Source organism: Gopherus flavomarginatus, chromosome 10 (genome assembly GCF_025201925.1).
Source record: "Gopherus flavomarginatus isolate rGopFla2 chromosome 10, rGopFla2.mat.asm, whole genome shotgun sequence".
Lineage (NCBI taxonomy): Eukaryota > Metazoa > Chordata > Testudines > Testudinidae > Gopherus > Gopherus flavomarginatus.
In genome coordinates this window covers 68,849,768-68,862,275 of record NC_066626.1, presented here as the reverse complement: position 1 = coordinate 68,862,275, position 12,508 = coordinate 68,849,768, and the positions used below count along the sequence as shown (strand labels likewise).

Here is a 12,508-nt window from a genome sequence, read left to right as displayed (position 1 = left end):
GTGCCTATGTAGGGGTCAAGGGTGTTGCCCCCAATCTACATGAAACACTGCAGACTGCATTTCCCCTCACAGAGAGCTGGCCTGACTGTGCAGGCTAAGGGGGACATGAGTAGTCTCTATATTACATATTAAGTGGGTGTAGGTAGGTTACAACAGACCAGTTGGCCATATCTGAGTATAGATCAAGATGTAATGGCAACAGTTTCTCCAGCTGCCTTTCTGATCAGTTTTCTTTAGTGTGTGTCTTCATTATGTATATATTTAAAGGGGCAGCGGTGGGGGGCATGAGGAATCCAGATAAAATCTATTCATAAGGTTGCATACAAAAAAATTATAGTTGAACTTAATAGTCCTCTTACTTCAAAGTCGTTTATTTAACATCATCAACTTCAGGAATATTGACTTTCAACATTTTTTTTTGTCTTAGGCTTTAGAAAAGGTACAAACTACTGTATATACAGGCATTTATTAGATGCAACAGCCTAAGAAAAATGAACAGTAGTATTAGCCTGTTCTACAGCATTTACTAACAAAATACACCTTATAATCACAATGTAATAATCAAGCACAATAATTTGCTAGACAAAGCCAGCTACAGAAGGAAACTGCACAATTCTTTCAGTAAGGGACTTTTTCAAAAAAGACTTTTCATTTATTCATAAAACTGTACAGGACCATCCTTAAGCACAAGCAACTGTTATGTGTTCCATGTGGACTCTAACTCATTGTCTGGTTTTTCCTCTTTATATGTGACTAGTGAGGATATACAACTCATGGTCCACTTTCCCCTCCTCCTTCCAAAAGAAGCAGGACAGGAGCACCCTGGATCTAATTCTTGCTAGTGTTAAGGGTGGCCTCAAAGTGCATACATCATTTATATCCATTGTTTTGAAGTTACCAAGAAGGAATGTAATTTCATCAAGTGTTGTGTCTCCACAAAACCATGGATACTCTGGCCATGGATCTCATGCCAGTGCTCCATCACCGGTTCATCCTGCTCAGAGGCACTCTGTGTTTGTATCCCAGTACCACATACTGAAACACTACTTAACGATGGCTTAAGGCACTCACTCCACAGACTGACACGGTTGATATAACCAATGTGCAATAATTTGGGGCTTGATCCTGCAAACGCTTGCTCATAAAAGTAGCCCTACTGAAATCAGTGGGACTCTTCCCATGAGTTAAGTGGTTGCAGGTTCAGCTTCTAGTTATGTTAAACAAACTGCAATTCGGTGAAGCAAAAGCACCTTATTTGAACAAGAAAAAGAGCTAGGATCACAGTGCAGCATGTCATAGGCAGATCCAGGGGCATGTATCTAGTATTCCTTGTGCATCTCAAATTCCTACTGAAGGCAACAGGAGTTTTAGGTGCACAAGGAATTCAGGAATAGGCCCAATATTGCAAAAAGATAAAATTCAGTAGTTACTCTGGGTAACTTAGCTTAGTGCATTATCATATCAAAAAGACATACAAACGAGGGTGCTAGAGAACAATGGAAGTTTACCAGAACAAGACAAACATATCTAGATCTGGACTGAAAACTCACTCCCGCTGTACTCATAAGGAACACAAAAAGGTTTAGGAGTTTATTCTGTGAAAGTTGACATCTCTTAAAAAGAAAATATGAGAATATTTCTTCATTAGAAAATGAGTGGTCAGTTTAAGAGCATTGTACAAGATTACAAAATATATGTAGTCAGTGCTTATGATTCTTGGCTTTACAGAACAGATTTGCACAAAGGATGACATTTATTCATGGCTCACATGAGTAGCATTCTCTTTCCAGTTCATTTATTCTACAAACTATACTGGTGTGTTTGCACTGGGTGGAAGAGTATATTTTAGAAACTGGTGTAGTACAGGAGATTAAATGCCTTGCTCAAGAATTATTGATTCAATATAACTATGAAGAGGGAGCATGTTTAAATATTTTTCTTTATAGAAATAAAAAAAATCTTTCCAGAAGACATAAAATAGATTTTATCAGATGCTGTGAAACACTTTCTAAATGTTTTAATCCATCGTGAATGGAGTGTTCCCCTTTGAACAGGAAGGATATTGAAAAGAATTTGGAGCAATGCTCCAAGCACTGAATTCAGATGCTTGTATTCTGCTTCTGCCAGCCATGCAGGAACTTGACTAGACTGTCGACAGCTTGACTAATTTTACTACATCAACATCTTTTAAAGCTGTAATGAACGTATGCATCTTTTTAATTAGAGATCTTACGCCTGGCATTTTGGTCTCCATCACACCAGCAATTTCACTGACTTCAATGGAGTTACTCCTGATTTACGCCAGCACTCAGTGAATGCAGAATCAGCCCCTCTGGTTACCTCATTTTTGGGGAAGTTTATTTTTTTATGTTTCCTGATTTTAAATCAGAAGGGGAAATCATTCTGTCTAAATTGTCAGGTCTACAGATTTTCTTTCTCATCACAGAAGAGCCTCTACATGGCAAAGTGAATGAGTTTATTTCTCTAGCTACATGGGTGCAGTAATTCTCATTGACTCACTGGGAATTATTGGTATTGTGCAACCAGAATAATTTTGACCGTCTATGGTAAAAGGCAGGGTGAAGGGTCACCATGGTGGAGTAAATCACATCAGCTAGCTTAACACTCTCAGACATGCTTGTCCTGAGAGTGAAGTGAAAGGAGAATGGACAAATGAATGATCAGAAATAGCAAGGCTGAACTTTAATTAACCCTGTGGGCCAAAGTCACCCCTGTGGGGATATTAGGGAGCCAGTTAGAGCTCCCTGATTCTGAGTCCGTCTGCACTGGCCTTTACTAAAGTATCCCATGAGCGCCTACACCAGAAGAGGCTGGAATAGGGTGGCTGGTGCAGGAGCAGGCACTGCTGGCTTTATGCCAGTGGCTAGTTCCCTTTTCCTCATGGAATTCTCTGCTGGTAGGGTGACCAGATGTCCCAATTTTATAGGGACAATCCCAATTTTTGGGTCTTTTTCTTATATAGGCTCCTATTACCCCCAGCCCCCGTCCCGATTTTTCACATCTGCTGTCTGCTCACCTTATCTGCAGGCCATGTATATCCACAATCCAGTCCCTCTGTGCTGATAGGGGCTGGAGACAAAATGAGACTCTAGCCCTATATCCTAATCATAGTGGATGTACATACCCCAAACTTCTAATATATTATATATGGAAGGGATAGTGATAGGGGACACGAGTGACAGCTGGAAAACATCAATTAACATTGATTCAGACCTGTTTCACTCATGTCTTGTGAAGAGAATGATGGGGTGTGAAACCCTGATAAAGATTTTCAATATGCCACGCTAATAAATGTGACCAGACATAAACAGTCTGTCCAATTTGAAATGAAGCTCCATCGGGCAGGCTGAACATGCTGGGCATGCATTCCTCCTCACGCTCTGTTCCTATACTCAAGAAGAGCAACTGAAGATAGGGAGAGAAAAAGCAATACTAAATCCAAAAGCACCACACAGTGTGTTTGACACCAGTACTTTAAAACAACTGGTGTAGATTGCAATTTTCAGGTCTTCTCTCCATAACACACTTCAGATGCTTTTTTTAAATTTAAAACAAAATAGGAGTCTTTCCTTATTTTGTCATCTACTACTGCAGAAAATTTCATTTAAAACTAGAGCAGGTCTTAATTTTTCCCCTGCAGCCATCCTCAGTGAACTGTGGGTACATCCTACGAAATTCTCAGACTATCTCAAACCTTTTCTCTTTGCAAATGACTTTAAAAACCTCATGTCCTTTCCCAATTTCATTTGACTGATTTTTCCAGTCTAACTGGCAAAACTGATGACACAAAAGCAGAATACTTCCACCAGTTCTAGAATTTTCTTGTTCTGTTCCATGGGTATGTTATGTTGTTAATGTGAAGTCCGCTCATTCCATTAAGGAAGAAAAGGCAGGCAGCAATGAACTCACACCAAAAGGTCAGTGTGAAGCCCATGAAGGTAATGTAGTCCTTCAGGAGGATTAAAAAACTCAGGACTCCACTGGAGGACAGGAGAAATGAGAGAAGAATAAGGATTGATCCCATTGACCATTTTCGTCTTGAATTAGTGTCTTCACAGACTTGGGAGACCATCAGAAGTTCCAGGCCAAATATCGCTACAACCACAGCAAGAGACACCACACTTCTTGCAAGAATCATTCCAAAATTAATCCCTTCCACACTGGCCTGATTCAGATCAGTGACACATTTCAATATGGTGCCGTTGCCTACGGTGCAGAAGTGCCACAGTCCAAACAACTGTCCTTTTGCAAAAAGCCAGTGGCCATCGCAAACTGAAACTGATGACAGGACAACTGCTATTGCCACGCACAAAATAATGAGGCTTCTGATGAAAGTCTCAAAGAATGATTTCTTGGGTCTTCTGTGAGCAAGCAACCTCTGTGCCTTAAAAGAGATATTACAAAAGAAAACAAGTTACAAAATTCATCTGTTTTAGTTACTATTCAAGATATATTTAAGTCCTAGGAACAAAATGGAGAGGCTTTAGAAATTATGTGAATGCATGATTAATAATAATAATAATAATAATAATTAATGCCCTAATCTCATGTTTGACTAAATAGATCCTGCAGTGTATATATATCTTTAAAATTAGAGAAGAAGAATGGTATTGTGGTTGAAGCAACATATGGGACTCATGTTGTGTGTTGACTTCCCTGCTTGACCGCAGCGTTGTGCAAGTCATTATTCTGCTTCACTTTGTCTGTCTTGTCCATTTATGTCCCAATTCTGTGAATACTTATGCATGTGCTTAAATTTGCACATGTGAATGGTCCTGCTGACTTTAGCAGGACTCCTCACTACATACTCACTTATAGAAAGTTAAGCACATGCAGACGTGTTTTCAAGATCAGGACTTTAGATTTGGGCAGGGACTGTCTCTGACTGTATATTTGTACAATGTCAAGAGCAAGAGAGCCCTGATCAGGACTGGGGCCTTAAGACACTACTGTACGGAAAATAAGAACTTACTTTACATTGGGAAATGTGTATTTCCCCCCACTCTCCTATCACTCAAAGATGGCCACACAGATTCTGCTCAAATTAAAAAAAGAAAAAAAAAGGTCACCCTTGGAACAGAAACCAAGCATGGAAAATTTCAGACCAAAAGACTGAAATTTCAGAGAGGCACTAGCCATGGAAAAGAGGAGGTTCCAGTGGAAATGACTACAACCTTAAAGATAACAATACCTCCTATGCAACAGAAGCAGGCTGAGATTGTCAAAGGAGCCTAAGGGGAGAATAGGGGCTGGGGTGCATTAACTCCTGCAGTCTCCACAGAAACCCAGCCTTCATGAATGTAAACACTCACTGGGCCTGATTCCCATCTCACTTACCCTGATGAAAAACTGGTGTTACACCATCAATTTCAATGGTATTCCTCTTGATATACAATTTGTGCTAGTGAAAAGAGACTCAGGCCTAATCGCTTAATGAAACAATTTGTAATATGCTTTTTTGGAGATTAAAAAGAGAGCTGCCATATAACTTTAGGATCAGGTTTTGACCTTTGTAACTACTGAAATCTGTAGAGTATTCTCCATTAGATCATCAGCCCAACATTGCACTCTGTGAAAGTCAATGGGAGTTTTGTCTGAATAAAGAGTGTGAGCCTGAACCTTCGAACTAGGGGGAAGCTTGTGATAGCCTTGTTCATGTTAAACAGTGCCCTACAACCAGGAGTAATCCCACTGAAGTCAATGGGACTACTAGTAAAATAGGAGTAAAGCCAGGGAAGCAGCATCTGACCTGTATTATTTAAATCCAGTTCTCTCAAAAATGAACCACAACTGTTAAAACAGCCCCATTTGTGTATGGTGAACAATCCTTTGTGCTCAACCACTCCACAACTAGCCAGCCAATGAGGCACAAGGTCACTAACAATCCTTATCCCTAGAGTGAGGCTAACATTGCTGATGGTGCTAGAACATAAACAGGAAACACATGATGCAGAGCAGTGTTTGGCGTATGAGCCAAAAGGAAAGTGGGGAAAAAATTGTTTGCCTAATAGAAATGGTAGGGATAGAAGTATTATACTGAACCTGCCAAGAGGGTTTTAAAAACAAGAGTTTTAAAAATAGTAATACATGAACACTAAAATGTTACTTATGAGACTCTAAAATCTTTAATCCTTTGAGTTGTTTTTAAAATTGTATGTGAGTGCTTAGTGTACTCAGTTTTTAGAGCCTATTCATGAGGAAACAATCTCTGATTTTGTTCAAATTATTGTACTGTACAAAGATATCCACAAGATATTGAGTCATAATGCTGGAACTTTGCACAGTCATGTAACATCCTACGCAGAGCACCTATAGCTGTTTCGGTCCCAGGATATTAATTCTGTATTATCCTGGAATATAAAGGCAGAACTGACACTTCTTAGTCAGAGATCAGAGCCCAATTGTACTAGGAACAATACATACTCCCAAGAAAAAAAGACAATCCCTGCCCCCAAAGATCTTAAAGACAGATTTTCAGGTGCTCAATATCCACAATTAGAGTCAGATTTTCAAGTGTTCAGCAGCTTCTACTGTCAGTCCCTTCCAAAAATACCGCATTATATACTACTAAACCACATACACATCATTGCTGACTAGGTCAGCATTAACTTACTCCAATCCTCTGTGCAAATAGCATTTGGGTGCCTGGGGCAAGTATGGCTATTTCAGTAGCTTAGGCTTGCCTGTGTATCACTCAAGTGTGCTCAATAATAGCAAAGTAGCAAATTCTGACAGGGAATATTTTATAACACTACCCCTGCCAATCTACTGCCTGTGACTCAGTGAGAGCAGGTGCCTCCAAAGCCCAAATACACAGGCTGTTCTGGGCCTCCCTGCATTCTGCTGCTCTCCTCCCCCATCCCCCAGCACTTGCCCACTCTCCCCTTAGGTAGGTTTTCAACCATACATTCCACGATAGCTAAAGACAAAATACACCCAGGCTGCATAAAACCTTGGACTCTGTATCTCCTACTCATGGGTCTTAAATCTCAGTAACTTTGCAGTGCAGTGACTTGCCCAAGGTCAGAGAAAGTCTGTGTCCGGGCTAGAAATAGAACTCAGGTCTCCTGTTTTCCAGGCCTATGTGTTAACCCTAGCAGACCATTCTTTCTTTATATATGCTTGGAATATTTAATTTTCTGGGGTGGTGGTACAGGTGGGCATGAGTTTGGCTTGTTACCAACTAATATTTGTCTGGTTTTATTCCACCACATGCTACACTGATTAGGTCAATATACATTTTAAAATACATAGAATTGTTTTAAAATAAATGAAATCTGGTTTTAATTGGATATCTCAGAGTGACATACCTGGTGGTTCTGACATGGATGGGCTTAATAAGTAGAACTAAATCCCCAAATGACTAACTACTGTGAAGTACTTATAAAGTAAGTTACTGCTCACATCAATAGGTATGTTCTCACACAACCAGCAAGCTTTCTTTCAGAGTGGTGCAGCACTGCATGTTGTAATGCACACCCAACACCATCTAGGGGTGTATAGACTGATTAGCTTGTCCAGTCAGCCTCCTTGCCAGTGCAGGACTGATTCCTCCAGAACGTGTTCTACAGTTTGGTCCAATCCAGTCTTACATTTCTCAAATGAGGGGGCTCCATTCACTTTCTTTGGGAGATTACCATGTTCCATCGCTTAAGAGATCTCATTGTCACCGAGTTCCCTCTGTTACCAAGCCTAAACACCTCCTTTCACCATACTCATGTACTTTATTTTGAAAATATCATCTTTCATATAAAGTATTTCAAGATGCTTAGAGGAAGAGTCATACTGCTGAAGTGAAAGCAACATATCAGTGATGGAGAACTTTGTAAACAACACACAATACAGCGGGGGTAGGGAAAGGAAATGGACCAACTTTGATTTATTAATTAGTATAGGACTAATTGGATAGACAAGTCTCACACTATAGCCACTTGTTAATAAAATCTCTTGCTTTCTATATAAGAGCAAACTCTTGTTACAGTATGGTGCAAATCATTTTGCCAGACCTAGGCACTTCCCAGCCACATATTATACTAATAACCATGTACTAGTATGTCCTGCAGCCAGTAAAAGTAAGGCTTGGTGTTAAATGATCATTGAGTGGATTTAAACTCAGACACGGAACAGTAAGAATACAGCTTTTGGGTTCACTTTGCGGTAATTAAGAAATCTCTCCGAGGAAAGGTCAGAGTAGATTTAGAAGGCAATAGGTCCCTTCCCTAACCCCGGTTACTTTCCATTATTTGGGTGAGACTAATGCACCAATACTCTGCTCTGGACAGAGCTCCTAGCGAAGCTCTCCTGTTTATTTCAAAAGGGACCTGGAAAGGTACATCTGGAGGAAGTTTTTTTGTGCAGAAGGAAGACTATAAAGAGCAACAGGTAGCAAGGACTCAGCATAGCAGCAGTTCAGCTCGCAGGCTGATAAACATTTAAGCCTCCAGCGGGAGAACAAAGGGAGAAAAAACACAGCAGGACCCCAGCGTCTCTGCATCAACACTGACTGCATCTGTCTAGACCTCCCCCCAGCCAGGCACTCGGGGCCCCGGGGGGTGTCCCCTCATTACCTGCACCGCTATGGCTGTCATGCTGGCTCCGGCTGCCTGCGGCGAGGAGACCCGAGAGAAACTTCGCTTCGCTTCGCCTCAGGTGCTGACAACAACAAGCTCTCGCCGCCCGCGCCCAGATCAGAGCTGGAGGGTCCCGGCCGGGACAGCGGGGGGCAGCTGCCAGCCTGCCGGGGTCAGCGGCAAGGCAGGGCGGGCTGCTGCCCTTTGAGTTTCCCCTTTGGCTGAGTCAGCAGCAGCGCAGCCCGGGGGAGGCGGCCGCAGAGGAGGGAGGCGGAGGTTAGCGAAGCGCTCCGAGCACAGCAACAAGCGACCGCTGGGAGCCGGGGAAGGGCGCGGGCGGCGGCAGGCAGCCGGGGGCAGAGCCGAGGGAGGGAGGGGGGGGGGAGCAGAGGGAGCTGGACAGCAGCACCCGGAGTCCCTGTGGTCTCTCCCCTTTGTCCCTAGGGGATTTGGGGCCCGAGTCTGGGGTCTCCAGCCTGGGCAGGGCCAGAGGCCCTTCCTCCCTGGTCCACACCGGGGAGGGTCCTAAGGACCTCCTGGAGCTAAGACTTGGGCCCCTGAGTGGCCCTGGCCAGTTCAGTGACATGAGCTCCAGAGCTGGTTAATTTTAAATGTGTGTTAATCTTAGGGTATGTCTACATCTACAATTTTGCAGCGCTGGTTGTTACAGCTGTATTAATACAGCTGTACAGGGCCAGCGCTGCAGAGTGGCCACACTTAAAGCAACCAGCGCTGCAAGTGGTGTTAGATGTGGCCACACTGCAGCGCTGTTGGGCGGCTTCAGGGGGGGTTCGGGGAACGCGAGAGCAAACCGGGGAAGGAGACCAGCTTCGCCGCGGTTTGCTCTCGCGTTCCCCGAACCCCCCTGCAAACCGCAGGGAAGGAGACCTGCTTGCTCGGGGGTTCGGGGAACGCGAGAGCAAACCGGGGAAGGAGACCTGCTTGATTACCAGAGGCTTCCTCAGGTATGCTGGGATACCTGCTTATTCCACGGAGGTCAAGAAAAGCGCTGGTAAGTGTCTACACTTGATTACCAGCGCTGGATCACCAGCGCTGGATCCTCTACACCCGAGACAAAACGGGAGTACGGCCAGCGCTGCAAACAGGGAGTTGCAGCGCTCGTGATGCCCTGCAGATGTGTACACCTCCTAAGTTGCAGCGCTGTAACCCCCTCACCAGCGCTGCAACTTTGTGATGTAGACAAGTCCTTAGAGTCATAGGGCTGGCTGGGACCTGGAGAGGTCATCTAGCCAGCGGTTCTCAAAGCGGGGCCACCGCTTGTTCAGGGACAGCTCCTGGCAGGCCGGGCCGGTTTGTTTACCTGCTGCATCCGCAGGTTCGGTGGATCGCAGCTCCCACTGGCCACGGTTCCCCACTCCAGGCAAATGGGGGCTGCAGGAAGGGCGGCCAGCACATCCCTCGGCCCGCGCTGCTTCCCGCACCCCCATTGGCCTGGAGCGGTGAACCGCAGCCAGTGGGAGCTGCGATCGGGCCAACCTGCGGGCTCCGCAGGTAAACAAACCGGTCCGGCCTGCCAGGGGCTTTCCCCAAACAAGCAGCAGACCGGCTCTGAGAACTACTGATCTAGTCCAGTCGCTTGCACTCATGGAAGGACTAAGTATTATCTCTAGACCATCCCTGACAGGTGTTTGTCTAACTGGCTCTTAAAAACCTCCAATGACAGAGATTCCACCACCTCCTTAGGTAATTTATTCCATGCTTAACCACCCTGACAGGAAGTTTTTCCTACTGTCCAACCTAAACCTCCCTGGCTGCAATTTAAGCCCATTGCTTCTTGTCCTATCTTCAGAGGTTAAGATGAACAATTCTTCTTCTTCCTTCTTGTAGCAACCTTTTATGTACATGAAAACTGTTATCATGTCTCCTCTCAGTCTTCTCTTCTCCAGACTAAACAAACCCATTTTTTTCAATTTTCCCTCATAGGCCATGTTTTCCAGACCTTTCATCAATTTTGCAGCTCTTCTCTGGACTTTCTCCAGTTTGTCCACATCTTTCCTGAAATGTGGCATCCAGAACTGGACACAGTACTCCAGTTAGGCCTAATCAGCAAGGAGTAGAGCAGAAGAATTACTTCTCGTGTCCTGCTTACAACACTCCTGCTGATACATCCCAGAATTATGTTTGCTTTTTTACACTGTTGACTCATATTTAGCTTGTGGTCCATTATGACCCCCAGATCCCTTTCCACAGTAATTCCTAGGCAGTATTTTCCCATTTTATGTGTGTCCAACTGATTGTTCCTTCCTAAATGGAGTATTTTGCATTAGTCCTTACTGAATTTCCTCCTATTTACTTCAGACCATTTCTCCAGTTGTCCAGATCATTTTGAATTTTAATCCTATCCTCCAAAGCACTTGCAACCCCTTCAAGCTTGGTATTGTCTGCAAACTCTATAAGTGTACTCTGTGCCATTATCTAAATCATTGATGAAAATATTGAACAGAACTGGACCCACATTTGATCTCTGGTGGACCCCATGCGTTATGTCCTTCCAGCATGACTGTGAACCACTGATAACTACTCTCTATTCTCCAATCAGTTTTGCACCCACCTTATAGTAGCTCCATTTAGGTTGCATTTCCCTAGTTTATTTATGAGAAGGTCATGAGAGACACTAACAAAACCTTTACTAAAGTCAAGATATACCATGTCTACCGCTTAATTATTTGCTCCATTATCTTTCTGGGTAAAGAAGTTAAACTGGCTGGTCTATAATTCCCCAAGCTCTCTCTATTTCCCTTTATATAGTTTGGCACTATATTTGCTCTTTTCCAGTCTCCTGGAATCTCTCCTGTCTTCCATGACTTTTCAAAGATAATCGCTAATGGCTCAGATATCGCTCCAGTCAGTTCCTTGACAGGACTGGGGCCAAAACAAGCACTTGTGTGTCAGCCATCCTGGGTGGGTGGCTTGTGGTGGGTAAACCTGGCTTTTGTTAATGGTAAAAATCAAACAAAAGGACACAAAATGGGATGAAGCAAAATACAACGCTTCTGGGAGCAAGGAAAATAATATCTCTCTGCCGTATTGCCAGCTTGTTTGATTTCTAGCACGAATTTTGCAGTGTTAGGTGTTTTCTGTAAAGCCCCAGCTGCTGGAGGCGTGTGATGAGGTGAGAATGTCCACTTTCATTTTTTGAAAATTAACTTTCCAGCCCACATGGTTGCAGAGAAAAGCTTGGAAACATGACTGGAGACAAGTGGAGGCTAACAAACCAAGAGGCAAATGGAAAGCTCCTCATATGAATATATATTTTAAGAGCCTATGATGTTTAAGCCAATCTCATAATTTTCTGAAGCTGACTCATGATTTTTGAACTCTTGGGGTTGGTGGTACTGTATACTCGCCTCAGAGAGTCACTATGGGATCAATTAGATAATGTTCATAAAGAGCTTTGAAGAAGAAAGGTGCTATAAAATGTGTGCTAGGTTTTATTAAAGCATAACATGCACAGAAATGAAGGTATCCTCTCCATTAAACAAATCTGGATTAGCTAAAATACTCATTTGTAGGAGCTCAAAGTCTCATGAAGAGATGGATGTGTAAATGATTTTTACTTTTTTCCTTATGGAACATTCGAACCTTACTTCATTAAACATGTGCAAAAATAAATAACAAAGTACCCAGTTGACTGAATCTCAATAAAAGGACTCAACTAAAAAAAAAAAAAAAGTAAAGAAATGAACAAATTCCCATTCGTCTCTTTTACCAGGCCTTGTGGCATGCTTTGGAGCCCATCTGGACTTTCTTAGCATCGAGGATGTAAGCCGCTGTTCTAGCTAAACTACTACAAAATTGTAGTGTAAACAACAAAGCTGCTATACACTGCAGTGTGCATTGGTACAGTTTACTCTGGTTTCCAAGCAAGGGTGAGCTGCACCTTTACTGCTTGCAGT

General features: G+C 43.2%; 1 protein-coding gene across 1 annotated transcript; it reads right to left on the bottom strand.

Annotated features, from left to right (window-relative positions):
* Positions 1-359: 359 nt before the first annotated feature.
* TMEM37 (transmembrane protein 37) lies at positions 360-8,755 on the bottom strand. Its single transcript, XM_050916694.1, has 2 exons — positions 8,589-8,755; positions 360-4,405 (listed from the first exon to the last, which is right to left on the bottom strand). The coding sequence occupies exons 1-2, from the start codon at positions 8,607-8,609 to the stop codon at positions 3,833-3,835; spliced, it is 594 nt and encodes a 197-aa protein (XP_050772651.1). The 5' UTR covers positions 8,610-8,755; the 3' UTR covers positions 360-3,832.
* Positions 8,756-12,508: the final 3,753 nt, after the last annotated feature.